Source organism: Xiphophorus hellerii, chromosome 5 (assembly GCF_003331165.1).
Source record: "Xiphophorus hellerii strain 12219 chromosome 5, Xiphophorus_hellerii-4.1, whole genome shotgun sequence".
NCBI classification, from domain to species: domain Eukaryota; kingdom Metazoa; phylum Chordata; class Actinopteri; order Cyprinodontiformes; family Poeciliidae; genus Xiphophorus; species Xiphophorus hellerii.
This window is the reverse complement of record NC_045676.1, coordinates 1,264,713-1,289,200: the sequence shown is the minus strand read 5'-3', so window position 1 is coordinate 1,289,200 and position 24,488 is coordinate 1,264,713. Positions and strand designations below refer to the sequence as shown.

At 41.9% G+C, this 24,488-nt stretch overlaps 1 protein-coding gene across 6 annotated transcripts in view; it reads right to left on the bottom strand.

Annotated features, from left to right (window-relative positions):
- The window catches only part of sorcs1 (sortilin-related VPS10 domain containing receptor 1), a 163,572-nt gene that overhangs the window by 82,431 nt on the left and 56,653 nt on the right, over nucleotides 1–24,488 (bottom strand). For all 6 annotated transcript variants that reach the window (XR_004339283.1, XR_004339282.1, XM_032562701.1 and 3 more), the window contains exon 2: nucleotides 304–371. Coding sequence is in view for 4 of the 6 variants with exons in the window: in XM_032562701.1 (XP_032418592.1) it covers nucleotides 304–371 (68 nt within the window). In the remaining 2 variants the exon portion in view is untranslated. The remainder of the gene's footprint in view (nucleotides 1–303; nucleotides 372–24,488) is intronic.

The following is a 24,488-nucleotide window of genomic DNA, read 5'->3' as shown; positions in this document are numbered from 1 at the left end:
TTTTGTGTTCAAAGTTCTGGACTGATTCCACTAACGAGCCGTCAGTTCCAGGTTCTGATAGACGCATGATCCTGAGATCTTCCTCTGACTTTACTTTCCCCCAGAAGTTTCAAACATTTAAGTGATTCTCAGTGTGTGAGAATCTGGATCCTTGTTCCCACAAGTGGAGCCTGGAGCGTTTTTAAATCACGATTAAAGCCGTGGGAAGTGTGGCCGGCGTCTCACCGGCTCCTCGGACCAATTTACCGTGTCAAACTCAGACTGGCTCCCATCATGATCTGGTGAAACGTGTGAGACTCTTACCTCCATAATGAACTCTCAGTCACACTGTTGAGGTTGAAGTCAAAGAGTTTGGTTAGCATCAGAATTACCTGCAAAACAACAGAGGCAACAGTTAGGACGCAAATCTATTGCTTCCATGCATAAAGACGTTAAATTTACAAGAAATTTAAAGTCGGAAATTCAAGGAACATTGTGAGGGAGGAAGAATTGAGTCCCAGTCAGATTAGCTGAGTCAGATTTCAGCCTCTTTTGGTCTGAAATAATTAGACTATAAATGTTCAGACTTTTTTCTCTCTAACTTTGTTCAAAGTAGAAGTTCTTTTTCTCCATCTGAGTAACTGGACCTCCATCCATCATTCAGTTAAATGAAGTAGATTTTCTCATTTTGACCCTCATCTTTCACCGTTCATGGACGACGAGCGTCGCATTCTAGAACTGCGTCGCTCAGAGCGGCAGCGTGTTGGAGCAGCTCTGATGATACTTGGTGGACAAACCAATCTGAGGAAATATTTCTATCCAGAAAGTTTGTGAATTAAACAGATTTGAATCTTTTCTGTTATTCACTGATAGAGAAACATATTGGACCTTCCAGGTTCTGTTTGACTCATGAACAGTTTTCTTTATATATTTGGTGCTTTACTCCTTCAGAAACCCTCAGCAGCTTGATGCAGTCAGACACAGACGTCTTTTATTTAATTTTTTCCATATTTTTCTCAAGCTGTCACACAGCTGAATAGAAATTCAGATGTTCTGTAAATCTATAAATGTTTTATCTCACTTGCTTCATGAGGAAATAAATTTATCTTCTCATTCAGAATTAAAGGAAATCAACCAGATTAAAATGGAAACTTATTCCAGTCAAACATCATGCAAACATTTACAGTTTTGCTGTCAAAGAGGATAAAAATCCTCAGTTTGTTTCTTGGCAGAAGCATAAAACAGACTCCTGATAATCTTTTGATGCATCTCATCCACAATCTGTTTTTGCTCCTCTGCATGTTGATTGAATTGTCATTTTGCCATTGGTTTCATCTTTTTCTTTTCAGACTTTCAGAACAATTAAAGCATTTTCTAACCACACGTGGAGTGTTCAGAGTAGAAATAATAAAAAGTGCATGCCTTAGGGTTGTGTAAAGAGTGGGAATAAGACTTTTTATGAATCTATTAAACTTCTGATGGAGGTTGGGAGGGGAACTGGTGAGGTTGGAGCAGAAGCAGAAGCTGTGAGTGTTCATGTGTTCGGGGTCTTTGTGGAGGACAGAAGAGCAGGAAGGAAGAGGCTTCGGCTTCCTGACACCCTGAAGGCTGAAGCTGTTCATCAATCTGCTGCTTCAGCTCTGATGTCTGCAGAACACACTCCCAGACTCAAACACACACACTGAGATAAAAACAGCTACACAGGAAGCTGGCTCATATTTATAGAATCTGAAACAAGAATTCACATTGCAAAGTTTTTTGAGGGGAAACTCGTTAATTTGACTATAACTTTACCTGAATTCAGGAGTCAGGTACTGCATCCCGTCTCAACACACCTGGATCAAATGAACGACTCGCTACTGAGCATGTGCAGAACGACTGGAAGCTGATCCAGGTGTGTGGAGACGGGACGCAGCCGATAGTTTCAGGACAGGCGTTAATATTAAACCCTGAGAGAAATCAGTTGGAGAGTTTTCCCAGTATTCTAATTCCATTTTTAATTCCTCATAAAAATGTTTAATATGCCTCTGTTAGAAGACACTGAGTCTCTGTGACTAGCTGTGTCCAAAAGCAGGAGAGGAAATCTGAGCTGCTGCTTTAGAGACACTTCAGAGCATAAATACTTTAAAAAGATGGAAAATGTCTCCTATTATTTCAGTGTGAAGATGAAAATTCCACCAGTTTGTGTCCATATTAGTAAAAATAACTAATTAAATGTCATTCAGAAAACCACTTTAAGTTCTGAATTATTACAAATATTGAAGTTGATCAATTTAAATAGTGCTTTATGGAGAAAACCTAAACTGCGTTCACACGACAGATAAGGAAACAAAAAGAATTTGGTTAAAAATTGTAAACTTGAACAGAGAACCCAAAATGCTTTATGTGATCATTTCATTGTGTGGATAAAAAGTCAAAGGAAGAAAACCCACATCTGCATCCGAAGCAACTGAGTCAGTGAAGAAGCTAACTATGCTAGTTCGGTTATTTGCAGCCATTTCTTCAAGTCGCCATGCCTCCCCGCATTCGCTGTAGGTCGCAGTAAAACAATATTGCCACATGTAAACTGTGATATCTGGAGTTCCCACTTATTTTATAGCCTAAAAGCTCTAAGGAAAGCCGGTTAGCGAGTTCCTAACATGTAAACAAATGGCGGTTCCGGTTAGCGGCGGAAGTCGCGCCCATAAATCACGCAAAGCCTCATGGGGGATCGGAATAAAGTGGATAGAGGGAGGAAAACTCCTTAAGCTGCGGCGCTGATCCCTGCAGATCAAAGTTTTAAACCCAGCAGAGAGAGGAATCCACTGAAGTAAAGTAAGTTTTAGATAATATGGATAAATAGTTTTTGAAAATTACAAATAAATAAGATGTAAATAGTTCCTTACGAACTCATGTGATCCAATCAAATATTAGGTTTTAGTTTATTCTGGAGAAAAAAACATTGACCAACTTATTGGATGTGTATTGATGATTTCGATGATGACAAAATGTAATATTTGTTTCTGCTTTGTCAATTGGTGATTATATGTTGTTTTTATGACTTAATTTTTGTTTTCAATTCAATTCAAATGTAAAGATTTGAATTGTACATTAATTGTACAATTTAATTGTACATTAAACATATATTTGTGTTTTTATGATTTAAAGTCCTTTATTTGCCATTTAGTTGCTGAAATTTGCAATACAAATAAACTTGATTGATTGATAGAATATTAAAGAGAAGCTTGTATTTAGATGCGTCCATACATGCAAATAGGAATAAAATTGTATTCAATAAGTACATTTCTATGTTTACATCCAAATGTTAAAGATTTTTACAGCGATATGCTGCAGTATATGCATTGGAAAATGGTCAAGTATTTAAAATACTCTCTCATATGCCAAACAGTCCATGTTGATATTGTTGATGTTTGGATCAAAATTCAAGGTCAAAATCAAGATGCGTCTTTGGTATTATTGTTCCATTTATTGCCACATTAATATACTTTCCTATAAAATAAGATTTTTAAAAGTATTCGACGCTGGGACAGTCAGGACTCTGTTATTTGTCATCCTCCCACATAAAGAATCGCTTCGTTTTGTTCGGCCTCCCCGTCTCGCTCTCTCTCAGCCGTACGTGTGGCAGGTGGATTTCCTGTCTTTGTAATTAGAACCAAATTAGGTTAAACTGCGTTTCTTCCCTCAGCATCTTGTTTTTGTATGAAAAGATGCTAAAAGCACAGACATAAAGTTTACAGCGCAGACACAGAGCCACGCTGGGCAACATAATTCTTTGTTCACAAAGATAAATCATTCTCATAGCTCACTCAACGCACCTCTTCAAGCACAACTACATGTTATACCTGCAGTTCACATCGAGCTGCACAGCAGAGCAACGCAGTGGGGTTTCATCTTGACTCCTACCTTGATGCAGGAGGTCAGGGGGCTTTTAATACCCTGGGGGAAACCCTGGATATATGTAAACACATCAGTGACTCCTGGATTCCTGGGCTTCTCACCCCGTCTCTAAGGGAGCCCAGAGACCCAACGGAGAAAATCCCTCCAGTATAACAAGGCAGTTCCCAGGAGGGGCACTCTCCAGTACCCCTTCCAAGGACTTAAAAAGGTGGGTAAACAGTCAGAACCCGACCCAAACCCGTAGGTAGAGGGAGAGGCTATCCTCTTGTTCACCTCAATGTACAGGCACCAAGATGGAGGCAACAAGAAAGCCCACTCCTGCCCAGCGCCTCTCACAAGGGGCAACTCCAGGGTGGGAGAACATCCAACCCCTTTCAAGGAGACCGGCTCCAGAACCAGAGCCATGCACTGCAGTGAGTCCGACTATTTCTAGCCGGAACCCATGGGCTCTTTTCGGGCTGAGCGTATGATGGGACATTTTCTCCTAAATACAATCACTAAAATCATCGATTGAAGAGCTTTGAACGTCTGAACTGGTCAGTGATATCGCAAGCAATGAAAAATATGCAGAATTGTGTTGCATACAATTCTGCAGTTGATGACATCACCAACTGCATCACCAGTGACATCACAGAGTCTTCCTTTGCTGGTGGTGTGACATCATTCCACCACCAAATATCTTACTCTTCATTCTTGTTTACATTCAAAATAGTTGGCTGTTTTCGGGCTGAGCCCGGCCGGGCTCTGTGGGTTAAAGCCCGGCCACCAGGGGCTCCCCAACGTGCCCCGCCCCCAGGCCTGGCTCCAGGGTGGGACCTCATGTAGGGGCGAGCAGAACCACTGTTTCCAACGGTCGTTTTCATCATAAGGGATCTTTGGGCTGCACTTGGTTCTGGTTCCTCACCTTGGACCTGTCTGCATTGGGTGGCCCAACCAGAGGCATGAAGCCCCGACAGCATAACTCCTAGGATCACTGGGACACTCAAACCCCCCCACCACGATAAGGTGGCAGCCCATGGAGGGGACGTGTAAATGTGTGCATGTATGTGTGTAAATATTAAGTTACCTATTAATTATGTAAGAAAGAGAGAAAATGAGAGAGAGGAAGAAAGTTGTTACTTAACACGAGGAAACGAGCACAATGTGGTGGGAAGCATATTCTGACTGTTGGACCAGTTGTGAGGTGAAATGTATGTTTTAGTTTTTTTAGTCTTTTAGGCTCTAATAAAGTTTTTTAGGCCGTAATTTAACAGGTTGAACAGGAAATTAGGAGGAGAGAGAAGGGAAAGACATGCAGCAGATTCTCCAGGACTGGGAATTGAACCCAGGTTGACAAACCAAACCTAGAAGTAACATCAGAAATAAAACATAATTTACAGTTTTACTATAAAGCTGGTTAAAAAAATAACTGGATTAGGCATTTCCTGCCCCTTTTCTTCTCTTTTATACAAGCAGACAACACATAAGCTCAACAACACAAAAGCTTTATATTTATTACAAAATATTCATCTAAGAATTGATTTCTTCCTGTAATGGAAATAATTTCTGATTAAGTTCTCTGTTTTCATACTTTCATAGATTGTTCTTCTTTTTACCTTTTCTACAGTTTTTCATGTTAAATTGCACTTTTTTGTTAAGTTTGTTAAACTATCTTGAATCTGTATTTCTAAATAAAGACTAACAGAAAGATCACACAGTAACTTTTATTTCTGATAAAACCTGTTTTTTCCTTATAACAAACAAACCAGATATAACAAGTTTGGGCTTCTTCATGGTCCGGAGTATTAAATTATGATAACAATTATCATCTAATATTATGTACAGATTGACTCTAATCTTAATTTAACATCCTGGAACCTGAAGAATCCAAACGTGTTAAATCAGCTTTTTTATGTTTGGTATAAAAAGAAAAACAGGATTTATCAAAGAAAAAAGGTGAATGGACTGAACTTGTGTCGTGCCTTGCTAGTCATGTTGACCACTCAAAGCGCTTCACACTACAGTCACATTCACACACACACACATTTACACCCACATGCAGGTCGGGGGGCAACTTGCCGCTAAGTGCCCCGCCCCGGGGCACTTCAACATGTGGCTCAGGAAGCTGAAATCGAACTTACAACCTTCTGGTCACAAGACGACCACTCTACCACCGAGCCACAGCCGCCCTAAAAAAGCCACTGCATGATCCTTTTGCTAATCTTCTTTAAAATACAGATTTAAACAGAATAACGAGCTACAATTCAGTGCAATTTAATATAAAAAGTGAGTAAAAAAGGTAAACTAAAGGACAAACCATAAAAGCACAAGTACAGTGAAAATAAACAGAAATTATTACTATTAAAAGAAGAAATTTTAATTCTTAAATCAATACGTTGCTATAAATACTGAGCCTAGTTGCGGCACTGAGCCGCCTGCCACTAAACCAGCGAAGGGAAAAGGGCTAACGTTCGGCTAATTCAATTCATTTTACAAGTTTAACAATAATACTGGACATGGTTGGAGTTTCTTAAAGTGTTTTGGGGGCAATTTACAGTGACCAACTGACCTGACCTACATGTTTTAGGAGATGTGGGGGGAAACCGGAGCACCCGGAGAAAACCCACGCAAACACGGGGAGACCATGCAAACTCCACACAGATGGTCTCTGTGAAGACGCAGCGCTAACCGCTGCACCACCGTGCTGCCCACGTTTTTTCCAATCGGGTCGGGAAGGGATCTATTTTCTAGTTAGTCGATGGGGAAAAACTTCATGGTTTTTAAATTTCCTCTTGACGGAGCGTGGCATGGCGCCCCGTTCACAGACCTCTCACGTCTTTCTCCTCTAAATATCAAAATCAAGAACTTTAAACATGTTCTTGATCGTCTTCAATCTTTTGGCTTTTTTTTGGCTTTTTCAATCGCAGAATGTTTCGGACTTTTTTCCAAATTGAAAATTTTGATTTTTTCTTTTTACCATCCTGCAGGGTTTTAGTATCTGGATTGTTTAAATCCTCCAGGATGGTTTCTCCAGCAATCTCAGTCTCTCCTGTGGATTCTGGATCCGTGGAACAACTTGATAAGGTTTTTCCTGAAAGTTCCTCCTCCGAAGAAACCTCTTGACTGAAGACTTTAACCAGGTCGACTTGGTTCTGTGAGTCTTTCTCCTCTTGGGAAACTGGGATGTATTTTTGATGGAAATCTTCTTCCTCAGCTTTCAGAGAGTCGGGCAGCAGTACATCCTCTCTTTCTCCGTCCAAATCATTTATCGTACAACTCATCTCCTGCTGGTATTTTGCTGCTTCCTGTTTTAATGCAGTGACATCCGTTTCATACAGACGGTTTAACTCCAGGTACAAACTCTTAACCTTCTCCAACTCAGCCTGGACACTCCTTTCCTGGTCTTGAAGGAATTGAATCTCAGTTGTTGTTTTATCTTGGAGGACGGCAAACTCAGCTCTCATATTGTCTAGACGCGCCATGTCCTCCTCTGATTTCTCCAGCTGAGCTTTTCTCTCCTGCTGGTATGTTTCAACCTGCTGCTGGATATCCATAATGTCTCTTTCATATTTACATTTTAGCTCCTCGTAGAAGAAGTTAACCTGATCCAGTTCATTTATCAGCTGCTTCTCTCTCTTTTGCAGAACTGTGATTTCTCTGGACATGTTTTGGACGAGCTCCTCCTTCTCAGCTCTCAGGTTGTCTAAACGAGCCTTGTCCTCCTCTGATTTCTCCAGATGATCTTTTCGCTCCTGATTTATCTGCAGCTGAAGGTTTTCGACTTGTTGTTGCAGCTCACAATTGTTTCTTTCATGCATAACCTTCTCTTTCTTTTCTCTGTTTGAAAGAGCAGTTTCCTCCTGGTTTATCTTCTGGTACGTTTCAGCCTGCTGCTGTATATCCATAATGCCTCTTTCATATTTACATTTTAGGTCCTCGTAGAAGAAGTTAAACTGGTCCAGTTTTATCATCTGCTTCTCTCTCTTTTGCAGGACTGTGATTTCTCTGGACATTTTATGGAAGAGCTCCATCTTCTCAGCTCTCAGATTGTTGATAAGCTGCAGATTTTCCTTCGTTCTTTCTATGTTGGCGTCTTTCTCCTGCCGATATCTTTCCACGTCTTGCTTTAGTGAAGAAACTTCGCTTTCGTATTTGCAGGTCAGTTCATTATATGAACGTTTGATCAGATTTAATTCTTCCTGCAAAAGTTTCTTGCCGTCTTGCAGGAATGAAATTTTTTTTGACATTTCTTTAAACATGTCGTCCTTCTCAGTTCTCAAGTTCTCCAGCAGTCGTTGTTCCTCACTCAGCCTTGCTTCATAAAGCTTCTGTGTCTCGGCCTCCTGCCTCAGCAGAGCATCGGCTGCTTCATACTCAGAGCGCAGTTCCTCGTAGGAAGTCTGGAGTTTGTCCAGATCTTCTTGGAGTCCCTGACTTTTCTTCCTCTCAGCCTGTATTTCAGCCACAAATGCTTCCTGGCTGAGGAGGTGGGCCACCTTTAACTCCTCCAAGTCTTGTTGCAAGTTCTTCTTCTTCATGTATTTCACATTGTTGTGAACCTTGGAAGCAATGACCGCAGCGTTACGGACTGCTGGATCACTGAACTTCTCTACTCTCTCAAGTTCCCTCTTTGCCTCTTTGGCCTGGTTGATAAAAGTTTCTTTGAGAGCTTTTTGCTTTTTTAACTGGAGTTTGGTCTCTTCCAGCTCGGCCTCCAGGTGGGACAGTTTCTGGTTGTCTTCAAACCTTCCGGCTCTCTCCATTTCCAGAAGGTAACTCAGCCTGTGGATTTCCCCGTATAAGGCATTCGGGTGTGCAGGAGGGAACCTGCCTTGGGGGTTTTGCTGGCCTCCCCTTCTCGCGTGGGGTCCCATCATCCCACTGTGGTATCTCGGCGTATAATGAGACATTTTCTCCTAAATACAATCGCTAAAATCCTCGATTGGTAAACTATCTGAAAGAGCTTTGCGTCTGAACTGGTCAGTGATATTGCAAGCAATGAAAAATATGCAGAATTGTGTTGCATACAATCCTACAGTTGATGACATCACAGACTGAATCGCCAGTGACATCACAGAATCTTCCTTTGCTGGTGGAGTGACATCATTCCACCACCAAATATCTTCCTCTTTATTCTTGTTTACATTCAAAATAGTCCAGGATTCAGTCGTTTTTAATCAAATATCAGGGCATCAAACTCATTTCCATTTTGGGCCAAAATCTGAATGTTCATAAAGTTCCTGCTGCGCCGGATCGTATTGATAAAAACTAATTCAATTGTTAAAATATCAATAAATAGGTGTTTCAGCATTCAATAAGTGTTTCTTAAAATAACATAATATTGAACATCTTTTCACACTAATCAGTCCATCCAGGATTGTTTTTGTGGTTTTCTGCCATCAACATCACAGATTTCGTGGCGCTAATTTAGAAATATTCGTAAGGAATTTTTACGATATTTGCGCTAATAAATGATGTTAAATGTGACCTTTTATTAATCGCTCTATTGGTCATGGACTATAACTTGACATCAAGTCAGGCTGAGACAGCGGTCACTTGAACCAAAATGTTTTTGGTCAATTTTGAGAAAAACTTTTGATAAAATCAGAAAAAATGTGGGGATCTGTTGATTTTTGTGGTTATTTGTTTATTAATTTGTTTTGTTTATTAAAACTGGAGGGGCCTATTGCTGTAATTTGGAGTCTAGAGGGCCACATAAAAAGCTATGGCGGGCCAGATTTGGCCCTCGGGCCTTGAGTTTGACACACGTGCCATTTATGATAATCTGGAGAACTTGTTTCAATATCTATACTTTGGAAAGTTAATTTTGCTTGTTTAGTCAAATATTGATTTTCTTCCGTACAGAGAAAAAAGAGAGTGGGAAAGAAAATGTATAATAAATAGATGTAAACAACATGAAAAAGTAAAAGATAAAAACTATAACTAGTGATTTCTAAATCTTGTTGAAAGTTGGGACGGATTGATTAAACCTCGTTTTTAATATCAGGCTTAAGACTCAAAAATTGTAAATGAGTAATAGTTGTAATGTACTAGTATTGTTGTGGCTTGTTTATTGTTGCCATAGCAACTGCCTACCAAGATGGCTGTCAGTTAAAACAAAGAAAGTTGTAATCTATATTTTCAGTTTGTTTTCGTTAGCTCTTTAAAGGCACGATGTAGTTCTTATTACAAATACTTTTTCTCCATTAATTCCAGTTTTTACTTATATCAGCAGAAATGTTTCAGAGTTTATTTTGTTTCAGTGTTTGTTATGTTCTTGGTGTTAGCTAACCGCGGTGTGTATCTCTGGTTCTGTGTGTCGTTCCAAACCCCCCAGGCTCCGTTCCCACCCCTCACCCGGTACCAGTGCTGATTAAGACCCTGATCTCTGCTGCTTCTTGAACGGCATTCACACCGACGGCGCTGCCCCGGCCCATGGCTCTGGGCTGGTTAAAAAGGCATATCGCCATAGCAACACTGCGCTTCCTCTGCCAAGGAATTGACCTGCTACTGACACGATCTTCCAGATTGTCTCTGCTCAGGCTCACAGCTGCTGTACGGAAACGGAGAAGCTCAGCCTGCTTGGTCTCAGATAGCGTCATCTCTGTCCACCTTGTTGCTGGGAGGCTTACTGGGGAAACCATTATGGGTCTTACTTCCGGCGCCCACCGGAAGTAGCAGGATTTCACTGTAATTTGTGGAGTTTTTGGCTAATCTATATTCATGATAGAAGTTACATCTCTCTTTTCGGTTATAATACAATATTTAGTTAAACTTGTTCCTAGACACACCGCCTGCTATCAGAGAGCTGCTCAGTACAGAGGATCCAATTATGAGTTTAATCACAGAGCGACAGGAACACGATGGTTAAGTTTAGTAACGGAGTGACGGTGAATTAGCATCGCTGCTAGCAGCTCGTTTCTCTGAAGAACTGACAGTAATAAAGAGAAAAGCAGAGAAGCTGGTCAGAGATCTGAGCTGCTGTTCTGTAAAACAGCAGAACTACATAATATTAGCTTGGTGTGATGTGAATTTGATTTTTTGTTTGTATTTCAAATATAATAAAGTTCATGATCTGAGTCTTTATCATTATGTTTGGGCCAAGAACATTTATTTATAAGACAAAATAAAATATCTGGGTTCATTTAGTCCATCACAACCAGAACCTCGAGGTTCTCCGGTGCCGATTGTCGCTGCAAATCAGCAGAGAAATAACCACAGCTGCTGCGCTTCAGACCGTAATACAGAGAAACTCCTCACTGGACCAGAACCGAACCGAATTCTGGGGGTTTTGCTGCAAACCAGCAAAAACCCTCAAACAAGTGTTCAAACATTTTAGCCAAATTCAGAGTTATTTCAAACTTTGCTGTTTCCATCAACAATTTCTAATGTGAAACTTCAAAAATAAATGAAATCTGGATTTAATCATGTCTGGCTTCTTCTGGTGCAGAATTATGACTCGTGTCTCACACCAATGATGTAAAAGTTGAATAAAATCAAGTTTTTTTAAGTGTGAATTGATCAGAATTGATGTGTTCAGTTCAAAATCTCCAATTCCCAAAATTCAGATAAGGGTCGCATACCTGCTGTTAGACACGCATAACCAGTCAGAGTCACATAACCAGTCATTTAAAAATGAAGTTTGAGAACCTGAAACATTTACCAAGAAGAATAATCAGGTAACTGATTTCTGGGGGGATTACTGGCTGTCAGCCTTGTTAAAGTTTGTTAAAATGGTTCCTAATATTTCGTTCACTGTGTCAGATGTAACGTATCGGATCACCGTCTTCATTTAGCTTTTCTTCCATATTTCTATTCAGAGGTTGAAGATGAAGTCAGATGTTTGAGCAAAATGTTCACCTTAACTGCTCTGTTGCTGTTTTCAACCTGACTGTAAAACAATTCAACATGAAATCTATTTTTATTCAAATCAATCATCTCCATGTGATAATCAGAAATGTTCCAACACGAGAGGTCTTCTCTGTGCACAGACTCCACAGCTGCAGCGGGCTGCTGCACACTGCGGCTGTTTAAAATTATCCTCATTGTTTCAGACTCATTACTTAATCATATCCCATTGATTCCAAACACTGCTGGGAAAATCTTCCGGATTCAGTTGATGCCCTGAAGGTGAGCGGGATGAGTGAAAGTGGGTCAGCCCAAGTCTTCGGGGAAACAACTTATTTGGCTCGGAGCGTAAAAGTGAAAGCGGCGCTGTGTGTTTACTTTGTGACTGGCGGTGTTTGAAGCTCCGGAGAGGCTGAAGATGCAGGAAAATATTGAGAGAAAACTCGATCCTGACTGTTCCGAGTTTACTCTGATAAGATCCAGGAGATCCAAAGGGACGCGCTGCCTGTTGGAGTTATCTGATGACCTGCAGGTGTTCTGGGTAATGTGCTGTGGTGGTCACTCTGAAACTGCCCACTCAGTGCATCGCTGCGCTCTTATCTCTGACTGCTCAACAAAACTAAACACTGATGGAGTTGGAAACCTGCGTCCATCAGTTCCCCTCCGCATTGCCCTGCTTGTTGCCGTGGCAGCAGCAGCCAGTCACTCCATGACTTGTGTGACTTTGTGAAACTGTTGCGCCAGCATGAGGCTGCAGTGAGTACACGGCGAACAGATGCACGTTGGGTAGAGGAATTACACGGCGAGGTTGGGGGCTCCTGTGATCAGGCTTATTAAATATGCGCCAACATCTGCAGCCCCTGAAACCTTGGCGGCGCCATGGAAACGGGTCGGTGTCAGGCCAGCAGGGACTCGGTGTTCTGAACATTCACCCGGATAAAGACCCATAACCCTGCATTGATCAGAAATCAGCCTGGGGACGGAGGGGGACTATCACCTTAAAGTCAGAATCGTGCATGCCAATGCTAATGACCAACCGGGTCCACTTTGTGTCCCACCTGGAGGCTAAATTCCCAGCATTCAGCTTCTCTTTTCATCCTCCACTCATTATTTCCTTCACACATCACAATCTCCTCTGCGAGTCAACGTGTGTTTGTGAGAAAAGCAGGTTGAAGGTGAGGGTAATGGGGCAATTATGGCTTTAACAACTCTGAGCCAGTCGTTAGCATGTCTGGGTGTAGGTAAAGGTGAGCAGGTGTGTAAGGTTTTCCAGCTCAGAGCGAGTCCATCACGACACACGGCGCTCCGGCTCCAGACTCAGAGGAACGTCCTGTGAAAGGCCGCCGCAACGTCTCACTGACCGAAGGGCAGAGTCTGCTCTGGCCGTCTGCCGGCTGCATATGGAGGGAAGCAGGCGGTTGTCAGCCAGTGGCCCGGTCAGATGGGCTCCCACTGGAAGGTGCATATGTTCCTCACTGGCGGTGCCAGTTGGGCCCGGCGGCGTCATACTGTAAATACACAGAGACACGGCTCTGTGGAGGATACCTCTCCACAGGCAGACTCACTTCTGATGCACGAAGGCACCAGAAAGACAAAACCAATCTCAGACTTCCAACACATTTTACAAAGATCCAGAATCAAATATTCCGATTTTTTCATCCAGTAAATTTTTGCTCAGAGTCACAGAAAAGGTGAATGTCTGCACTTCAGTTGGCTCCCTCCTTATACAGTCCCTGTACTCCAGGGGTCCACAAAGTGGGTCCTCGAGGGCCGGCATCCTGCATGTTTTAGTTCTCTCCCTGCTTTAACGCACTTGGATCAAATGATGGCTCATTAGAGGCCTAAGCATAACATTGACATGCTGAAAAGGTCGTTGCTACCACCAGGGAGAAAACTAAACCATGTAGGATGCTGGCTCTCGAGGACCGATTTCGGGCACCCCTGCTGTACTCTGATGATATTTAAAGGGGAAGAATTATGTATGTTTCATTTATAGCACAATCAAGTAAATATGACTTAAAAGAAATTTGACTTTAATGGTTTAAAATTGGGTCTCTGTCTCTTTAAGAAGCTCCTGGTCTTTCTGACACTCCGTCTTCAGCACGTCATTAGAAAAATGTTTCTCTGTTAAGCTTCTGACGGTTTTATTATGTTGCACTGAGAAGCAGATGAGAAGTTCCACCAGGTGTTTGCTAATTGCTGCTGGCTAGTCTGTAGGATAAGAGTTCGGGAGTCGTTGGGCTGCTCTGTGGGTCCCCAGCTGGAGACACGATGGACCAACTGGAGACCTACCAGGACCTGGACGTCCACCCAGACTGACAGGCTGAGAATTAATCAAACCAAAGCTTAATGTTGTGACAGAACGGCCCAGTCAAAGTCCACACTGAAATCCGATTGAAAATCCTTAGCAAGAATTGAAAACTGATGTTCACAGACATCCGAATCCAGACTTTGAGCCGTTTCAGAGAAGAACGGCCCAGATGTTCAGGCCTGTGCAGAGCTGGAGGAAACAAACCCAGATGAGCTGAAACTGATAGGAAGTGCTAACACATGCCACACTTTTCAGATTTTTAAGTGTAAAACTATAAAGAACTATGCATCGTTTATCCTTTACTTCATAACTATGCACCATTTCGTTTTGGTTTATCACATAAAAATGTGAAAAATGTTCAACAGGTACAAACTTCTTTAGATGATTAAATTTCTAATAAATAAGAAATCAGTTTTTTATCAAAGTCACAGTTTTATGGAAACGGGGGAAATAGCTTTTAAAGTTTGATTTTTGTATATTAGTGCAGAACTGGGAATCCTAAAAGTAATTCCAAAAGTTCAGGGCCGTAACGCTGCGACCTGCAGCAGCGATTAGGAAACTCCAGACCTGATCAGAACCAAACCGTCACTTCTGGCCCACATGCAGAAGCTGCCATGTTTCTCTACAGAGCTGACAGGAAGTGGCACTTTGAGATGCAGACTGTTTGCTCCAAACAATGCTTAGTGTGAAAAATGCTGTAATATTTTCTTCCATGGTGTCAAATTAAATGTGAATGTGGACGGCAGCTTCAGAATCACCGGTCGGTCCTGCCACTCCGGGTCCAGCTAACAAAGAAACTAAAGTTTGTTACCTTGTTACTTTGTAAAAAGCTGCCCAGAACTTTCTGAGCATCCAGACTGTCCACTGTAACGTCACAACAGAAGTTGGTTCATAAAAACGGTTTAAGTTTCTGTAGCATGCAGAGTTTATTGTGTGGATTTTTTATCCTACTGGGAATTCTGGGAATGTTTCTATAAAAACATTCTCACAGCAGATTGAACCAAATACACGCAGACTCAGGAGTTTCTTTTCCCCTCAACAGCCTCAAATGTTGATCTTGTGTGTTTATCTATGATGACATGTAAACCTCCAGTCAGCCGCGGCAGACCAGCTTGTACTGAGCCAGGTTCTGGTTCTGGTTCTGGTTCTGCTGGAGGGTTCTTCCTGTTAAAGGAGAATTTTCCTCTCCACTCTCGCTTCATGCATGCTCAGTATGAGGGATTGCTGTAAAGTCAACCAGGAAGCGCTTGTGGCCAGTTTCAGCGACTCCACGCTCTGCTGGGCTTCATTACACAGAAACTTTGAACTGGTTGGTAACCAGGATCAACTGGGATGTGAATAAAATTAGACTTTTTAAAGTGCACTATATGAATAAACTGTACAGTATATTAATATACAACCACAGCATGAAAAACTCTCCATCATATTAAATCCATCAGGTGAGATTTGAACCCCAAACCTTTTACCGCTGAGGAAACCAAGCTATTATTAAATATATACATATATTAAAGTGGTCCTTTACTGCAACATATCCACTAAATATGGATTCTGATCCAGATATTTTTGCTGCCTCACAGAGCAGCCACAAAAGAAGCCCCTCTAAATGGAAGTACATTACTTTCAAAACGCACCATTTATGTGCAAGCAGAGAGATTTACGGTGATTTCTGTTATGCAGCCATTTCCTCTCTCCTAATGAAAGCAAACTGCATCAGCTCACCTGCTGCACGGCACCAGGGGAAAATTTAAAACAACACCGGCAGCATCCCAGTTTATTTACGCTGCCTTTCATTCCCGTCTGGTTCAGAGCATGACCGCACCATTAAAAGCTGATTTATTCTGCGCTGAGAAGCCGGAGTGGTGCAGCTTCTGCAGTGGACATGGTCCTGATGGATGAAGAGCGCAGTTCAAAGAGGAGACGTGTCTCTGGAGGATGTTCAAGAAGGCTTGCAAACGCATAAGGAAAGAGCACAGATATATTAGTCATGCAGAGAAAAGCCTCAGCTCGAGGTGCAGATCAGTCACAACTGTGTCTGTGCAAAGCTCCACATATTTAAAGTATCCTTTTATTTCTCTTTAATCCAAACTTTGCCTTTGCTGCCAGCAAACATGGATATCTGCTGTTCTCTGTGGTAATTGTCCTTGGATGGAGGAAAGAAAATATCACCATGGATCAAAATTCCCCAACATGCATATACAAGCAACAATTACCATCTCCTGGGGCGCGGGGAGCCAAACAAACCTCAAACACAAACACACACACACACGCTGACTCTCCCAAACGGAGGGGGGTTAATGTCAGGTTCATGTTCTGCAGGGCATAGCAAACTATTTGTTTTCCTCACGTCTCATTTCTGTAATCATGTGAGACCAGATTTCTCCAGGGGACAGATCCGGTTTCATTCCTGCAGGAGCTCACAGAGCTGCTGACACACAGGAGCGCCTAATGAATCTGTTTCACACTTTCCTTTTAATCTGCAAAATGAATTTGGTGAGCACAAACAGGGCAACGCACTCATATATAATGATGCAAACAAGTTCTACCTGCTGACGTTGGGCGATAGCTGAAGCTGTCATGCTCACTGTGGGGGGCGGGGGATCACTGAGGCAGAAACACTCCTCTCTGTGGATTAGCCTGTCACATCTTCCTGTGGAAAATGCACCACTTGTGCCTATTGCTAATATAAAAGTGAAACATGCCTGGGAAGCAGAGTTTCCCTCTGCTTGTCACGTATCTAAAAATAATCCGTCTTCATTGGAAAGCAGATTGATCAGGGCCTGTCAGGGCGCGCGGCCCCAGGAGCCTCCTCTGCATCCCGGCCGCAGGAATCAGAGCTGCTTATTAGTAAATGATCCGTCTTCTGCAGCCTGATGTCTTTCAGTTGTAATTACCGCACAGAGACGCTGCCAAAAACTTACACCATACCGTCAATTTACTTCCTCCTCTTTGTTTTTTCGCTGATGAGAGAAGGACGAACATTCTTCCATTTTCTGATGCATTGGAGCAGATTATTTTGGGCCATGTGGGGTTTGCAGCGACGCCGGTGGAATACTGAACAACTCGGCAGCTTCAGCTTCACCTACCTGCAGCTCCGGTTCCATGAGCCGCCGCTTTGATCCACAGACCTGTCACTGTTGTTTGCTGCTGCCTTTTTGTTTGCTTTTTTCTGATGATGATGCAGGCGCAGCTTTTTCATATTCCTTGATTTGCAGCCATATGCTGTTCCTAACTGCTTGTTAACCCACTTTGCACATTTCCCTCCACGCTACGCTGGATGGATTCACTGTGACCGTTTTTGCAATTAAGAGCCTGATCTCTGAAATGTGGAGCTGCAGAGCATTTGAACACTTGAAAGGCTTAAAGAAGTCATTAATAAGATGTGCGGCGGTAATAAGTATTAAAAAGTATGCAGAGATGTGGTTGAACACGATGATTACATCTCTTTTTCATGTCTGAACTACAAAGCCCTCCACGTCGTTTTGTTTCAGCGCCGCCTGTTCCTGGGAATTATCTGCAGGAAACTGATGTGGAAACATGTCGACAAGAATCCAGGAATCTTTACATGCAGGTGCGAAGCAGTAATTCATCCAGTTCCTCACCCGCTTCACATTCAGCAAATATTCTCTTTATTTACAGCACATCGTCTCTGCAGGCTCAACGCTCGCTTAAAACTTCTCCGTAAAAAACTTTACATTTTTTTCATAGAAACTCTTGATTTCACTGTAAAAAGAAAATCACCGAACTGAAAGCACTGAGGGGCCAGGTTTATTCCCAAATAAAATGCTCAATAACTTTATTGTTAACCTTTCATTTTTGTAAACATGCAATATTTTCTGAAAAAGTAGAAAAGAACAACTCATAGTAGCTCCTGACAATGGAAAGCTGTGCAGGTTTCTAACTTTTTTGGTCAAATGTTTTTTATTTTCTTGGTTTAGAAAATGTTTTGTTTAATCTCAGCAAGAAAAATGAGAACTTTCCTCTAAAATCCTTACTGTCTCTAGTAAAGTTTAATAAGGTTTGTTAAGTAAAGAGCTGCTGAAATCTGTGGCAACTGATATTAAAATCAATATAAAACTAATAAAAGAAAAGAAAAACACCTTGTGTTGTACTTAACATTAGTCATTTAAGAAAATCTCATCCTAAAAATGTTTCAAAGTCTTCATCAGCTCCACTTGGATCAAATATCAACCATTTTTACACATAAGGTCCACAAATGACCTCCATCTGAGTTAAACCTGCAGCTTCGTCGTGTTGCTACATTTGATGACATCTTACTAATCAGACTTACTGATGAACTACATATATGAACATTATTCTTCTTACTTTGAAAAAGGATTTCACTGAAAATACTCCAGAGCTGCCAGTCCTTATGACTGGTGGAGGATATTCCACCAGCTGGTCATTTTATCGGCCGTTCAGCAACGTTTGACCGACGCGCTGAGTGAAGATTTGTTCTGACTGTGTGCATGGTCGTCCTGCGAGTCCGATGGACTGGTGACCTGGTGACCTGTCCACAGAGACAGCAGTCGTAGTATAAAAAGTAAACTACAGTTTAGACTGATTACAGATCCTGAACCAGTCCTTTAATTTAGTGGTGGAAGACGTCAGCTTGTTGTAAATTGAAATATCTCCCAGGAGCCGGCACCTTGTGCAGCATCCTGAACGTGCTCCAGCATGTGCACACGCACAAGTCAAGCCTGTTTAAACATTTTTCCAGGCGTTCAAGAACCAAAGATCCTGAAGAGAATGCCAATTCAGACAATAAATCACTGTTTAGCAGTTTGTCATAAAGGGGAGATAAGACCTGACACAATTACTGAAAGGAAATTCATGGCCAGCGTCCTGCAGATAGCAGTGAGAGCATCTTTCACAGAACACAAAGCGCTTCCTGCACTGAATGAGAAACGGAGTGACAAGCTGCTTCCATTCAGTTCTGAGGCGTGTTTGTATTTTTTTTCATTTCAACAGTTATGAATGCTTGATTTATTCATGTCACACTCAACCTTCTCACCTGAAACACGCTCAGGTGGAATCTGAACTTCAGTGAAGAGGAAGGTGGAGCGGCGCCTGAGAGACGGAGGTTTGGCCTCCAGATATTTCTACTGCAGCAAAGGTGAAAGGTCAAAGAAACCTCTGTGGCATCTTCACTTTACCTTCCTTTTAAATCTGCTTGAAAACTTTAATAGATTTGCATAATTTCTTTAAAAGGCTTCATAAGAGCTAATATTTGCTGGCTGTTCACTGGAGGACGAAGTACAGATTTACTGAAGATCTAGAAATTTTAACTTTATCAAAGCGATTTTAGGATCTTTGATTTTGTTTAATTTCATCCACTTTGGATCCTTGAGGGTGGTGCAGTCGTTGCCCGAGGCAACGCTGGATTAAAAGCAGACCCCTAAGGAGCTGCCTGGGGAGCCACTGAGGGTGGTGGCTAACAAGTTCAGCTGTTTGCTCCTGATTCCCACTAGTTCATGTTTTAAATAAAGATTCTCATGATTTGCATTCAATTTATGATTATATAAAACAGGAGCAACACTTTGGCGTGGCCTAGACAAAACTATGACCCCCCCTTCCTTCACGTTTATCATAAAAACCTTCACATGCGTGAAGTGAGAGGAAAAAGATAAGACATTTGGAAATCGGGAGAGCGCAGCATGCATTTGTCTTGAGGCCCAAGATTTTGGGTTTTGCTTCCTTCGATCCATCCATTATCTTCCATTTCATCCAGATTCAGGTCGCAGGAGCCAATTTCTCTGAAATTCATAACAGAGCTGGATGTTGGTCAGAGGTGAATTTTTGCAGGTCAAACCGAATAACTTCTGGTTCAAGTTTTCCACCAGAGACTCTCCACAACGAGACAAAGGCAAAGTGTGAGCTCAGGTTTAGTGCTGCTTATAGGATATCATTTGGTCAACAGGATGGTAAACAATCATCTTCGGTTTATGAAGCCCAGCTCCCAGCAGCCCCGGGTCAGCAGCACCAGAACGGCTCCATCAGATGCTCACACCGCGCCGACGCGTTGGGTCTCAAAGGTCAAACCCAAACCGTCAGAATTCACTTGTATTGAATAACAGTTGGCACCTCATGGTGCCAGTCCTGACCAGAAATTCAACCCAGCCCACACAGGAAGCCATTCAAGGCCAGGCTGCTGAGCCAGACGAGGCTTTGGCTGCGGAGCGCTTGTACAGGCCGAGGCGGGAGGCATTCTGGCTCCCCTCTACCAGGAATTAATCCAAGGACAAATGAGCAAGTTTGGCAGGACTGAACGGGAGGGAAAGCAGACAAATCCCAGGGATGAAGGCGTTTCTCTGTGAGGAAGTATGAGCTGCAGCGACGGCCGTTTGGACATGCTGCAACGTGAAAAGGTGTCATGACCTGCAGGTTAACGTAGAGGACATGAGTAAACCTGACGGAGGTGTGTGTGTGTGTGGGGGTGTGTGTGTGTGTGTGAGGCGGCCGTCAGCCTGACGCAGAGCGCCACAGGCCTTCACTCTGAACCTTGCCTCTGAACGCACAGCGGATGTTAATGCTGCTCTGAACTTCATCAGAAACAGGATCAAACTACGTCTCAGCAAAATCCATAACAATATGTTTGTATAGTTACACAGTCCAAAATTAACAGCAATAAGGTGAATTATTCTAACAAAACAAAACATGGGGATTCATTTTTCAGTCATATTTTCATGTTATTCATTCATTTAAAATGTCAAAATTTAAAACTAAAATGTTTCATTTTACAAGCTGAATTTTTAGCTCACAGTTAAATATTTAGGTAATATGGAAATTCAACTGCCAATAAGCAGAAGTAGACTATCAAAATAAAAGCTTGCTGTTACATACCTCTATAAACTCCTGCTTTCAAATTGCTTCATGTCACGTCATCATCGTTTAGTTCCTCTTTTCCTGGACATTTAGTAAACAGCAAGTCTTAAAACGAAGGATGAGCCGTTTTAAAGGCAACAGACGTTTACAGTGAATCCACAGCAACAGGGATGCAGCAGCGCTGCAGCAGCGCTGCAGCTGTTCAGTCTCCTCAGACACATTCAGCTAAACATTTAGCTCTGAGCTAACTAAATAGCTGGTTTACAATGTAAATATTCAGCAGTTCAGAACTAAATATTATTTGTAAACTGGATATTTAGTTGGCTAACTAAATAAAAAAATGTGTAATAATGCTTCAAAAAGCAGAAATATATAAAAAAACAAGACATGTTAACCCATAACAATATTTTAAGATATTATTAGTAATAATAAAAGCCAACCTATCAGCAACAGCAGATTTGCTTGTACGTGTTTTAATTATTTGTGTTTCTCTGTTATCAGCTCAGGAAGCGGCTGGACGGCCTGAAGTTCTGTTGAGGAAATAAAACACATCGATGCCACAGAGTGATTTATTGTTGACTGGCTCCTGCCTGCCACTTTAAACGTTTTAATGGTATTTCTAACACCATCCAATCACTCACTGCGGTATCATCTGAGCTGGCAGCGGTGAGTGGAGGCTGTCGGAAATTTCACACTGGACCTTTTCCAGCTCAATGCATAAATTAATAAGGAGCTCTCTGAGGGCGGAGCGCCGCACCGAGTGGAGGCAAACTCTGGATCCAGTTCTGCCACCAGAGCGATAAAGCTCAGAGTTATTGGTCGACCATGACCACCATGTTATCTGCATGTGTTTCTAATTGCTCATCGTGGTTTCCTGTTACCACAAAGCAGACTGACTTCCTGCCCGCTGGAAAAACGCTCAAATCAACCAGTCTGGTGTCTGAGGTCAGCTAGAGCAGCTGCTGGGAGCAGCATGTGGACAAGAGGCTTTACAGCGAAATCAATAATATCATATTGATCAGGTTTATCATAAATATGAAGCTGACCTTGTTGAGGACAAGATGTTTTCCATATTATCAGAGAAAACGGTGAATAGGACTAAAATAAATCTGTCACAGGTGAATTAGCTCAGTAAAGGCAGAACGGTTTCATGCTGACACGTCCCTCATTATCACCCCCACCACCAAAACCCAAAGTAAACCTTTAAAAGGTCCCAGTCCGCTTTCATCAATGAGACGGATGTGGCGATTGCTGCCAGGTTTTCATATTTCTGCTGAATAAATGAGATTTTCAGATCTTTGAGGCTGCAGAAACATGAATCGAGGGGCTTATTGTGCTTCGGTGTCAGTGTATTCAGAGAAATGTAATTTCTGCTGTAGATCCAGAAGATTTTGCGATTAGCTGAGGATTTTGGAGCGACTAAAGCAGCAAGGGCCTGGATCAAACCTACAACTCTCTGCACATGCATGTAGTTTGCCTGCTCCGTTTCACAGGCTCCATATTTACCTTTCATGATTAAAAATTGACTCAAGGCTTGGGGATGTAATTGCAGCTTAGCTTTGAGGTTCATTTTAAATCAAGACGTCTGAAAACAAGAATGTGCTTCTGGAATGTGACTCAGGTTTTATTTTTCTGAGGATTTTCTTGTCTTTTCAGTGAAGGAAACAGATTATTGTGGATGTTTGCTAGAAAGATATATTAGGCAATAATATGATAACATCAGTCTGTGTTTATTTTTTAAATCAAAATTTTTCTGGGCACAAAATAGAAAGAAATATAAATATAGTAACATCTAATCATCTTGTGCGTCCTTGCATCCCGTCCACACAGAGACGACCACCGTAACATTTTGTGAACGCTGCAGTACGTACACCGGGCCAATCGGTGGCGCTGTAACACTGTCACAGAAACAAAAACACCAAACATTGCCATGTTTGTCATCTGTGAGACTAAGGAGTGAGAAGGAAACAGAGATGGAGATACGATGTCCACAGATGTGATGTGACACACATTTTATTCATAAATATCATTTATTTTCAGCCATTATGTTTGGATTTACTGCATCTGGCTTTTTCTGGTGCAGAATTATGATGCATGTCTCATGTCAATGACATAAACATCAGATTAAATGCGACATGTTTGTTCAGACGGCAAAGAGTTTGAAAACTATCAGATATCTGATTTAGTTCCACATATGGAAGTGGATCAAAAGTCAGTTTATTAACTGGTCCGTTCAGACCGGTTATTGGTTATTGGAAAAAAATCTTATTTGGTGCTAAGTGTCTTTATATTACAAAGTCCTAGTCACGCATCTGAACACACACCGGTCACACATTCACACACTGATGAACAGCATCGCTGGGCTGCTGCTGAAACTTCAAAACGTTGCTGCCGTTTCCAGACGACTCTTCCCTCTGAGCCACAGTCAGAAAACCAAAGAAACCATTTCCCACGCGAAACATCCAGACTTTGAACCGAACCAGCTGTAACACCTCCCCTCTCCTCTTCTACTCTGCTGCCAACAAAGAAAGGCACTTGGAGGACTGATAGGGGAGAAACAACAGACTGTGTGGCTACAACACTTTTGCCCGTCTTCAGCAGATAGAGGCGCAAGAAGTTCAAACAACCCGACTCCAACGTCTTTCTGCCCGGCGACAGAGTTAAAGAAGAGCATCAAAAGCAAAGGAGGCGGATTAGCAGAGCTGCCAACCACTGATGGAGTCACAATGCACAACGATTCTTTGAAGAACCTCGGATGATGCGAGTTGTGTTTCATTTCCTGTTGGGATGAATTTAATTGATACGGCTGTTAAAGATCCAATAATCATGTTCTGTTAAACCATAAATATTCTTATCAACAGTTTGTGACAAAAGAAAAAAGATAAAAACAAAAAAATAATCATTTGAAAAATAGTTCAAGTACATCTTTTGCTTTTAACACAAACTACCAACATAGAAATCCATTTAAAATATTTATATAGGACTCTGAGTATAAACTATATAACTAATCATTGACTTTTCAACAGGCACAAATTCAACCACCAAGTTTATAAGATGTGGTTATAAATGAAAAATAACTCATTTTATGCTGAGCCTAGCAACAATAATAAAAGTCAGAGGCCATTTCTTTTGTCTTTCAGATTGTTAGAGGTGATTTTGTGCCTTTATTTTATGTTTTTTTTCTTTCCTGCTCATGTAAAAGTCAGACTGTTTAACAGTGAGTTTCTCCTGTTAAGGCGCCTCAGTGGATCACAAACCAGACTTAATCTGAAGAAATCCCAGAAACAGCAGCAGAGCCCTGAGACAGAGAGGAGGCCAAAACAAATTCCACTGATGGATTTTACCAACGGGTTTTAGATATCCTTTCTGTTGGATTGCTGCGCTGCGTTGCCGCCATTATCGCCACCATCATCATCATCATAGAGGCCATAACTGTGTAGAAGTTGTGGGATTGATGGTATTGCCTGGGAGGCAGTCCACTTTTTCACCTTCAGCAGGAAATCTGTGACCTGCTTTAAAAAGCCGACCACGTCACAGTAAATATGAGATATAGAAAAGGATATGAAGAAAATACAGCCACGGAACGACTCACTGTCTGAGGTTTTCCTCTTAGGGCTCAATAAAAGTCATCTTAACATGTAGAAAAACACAG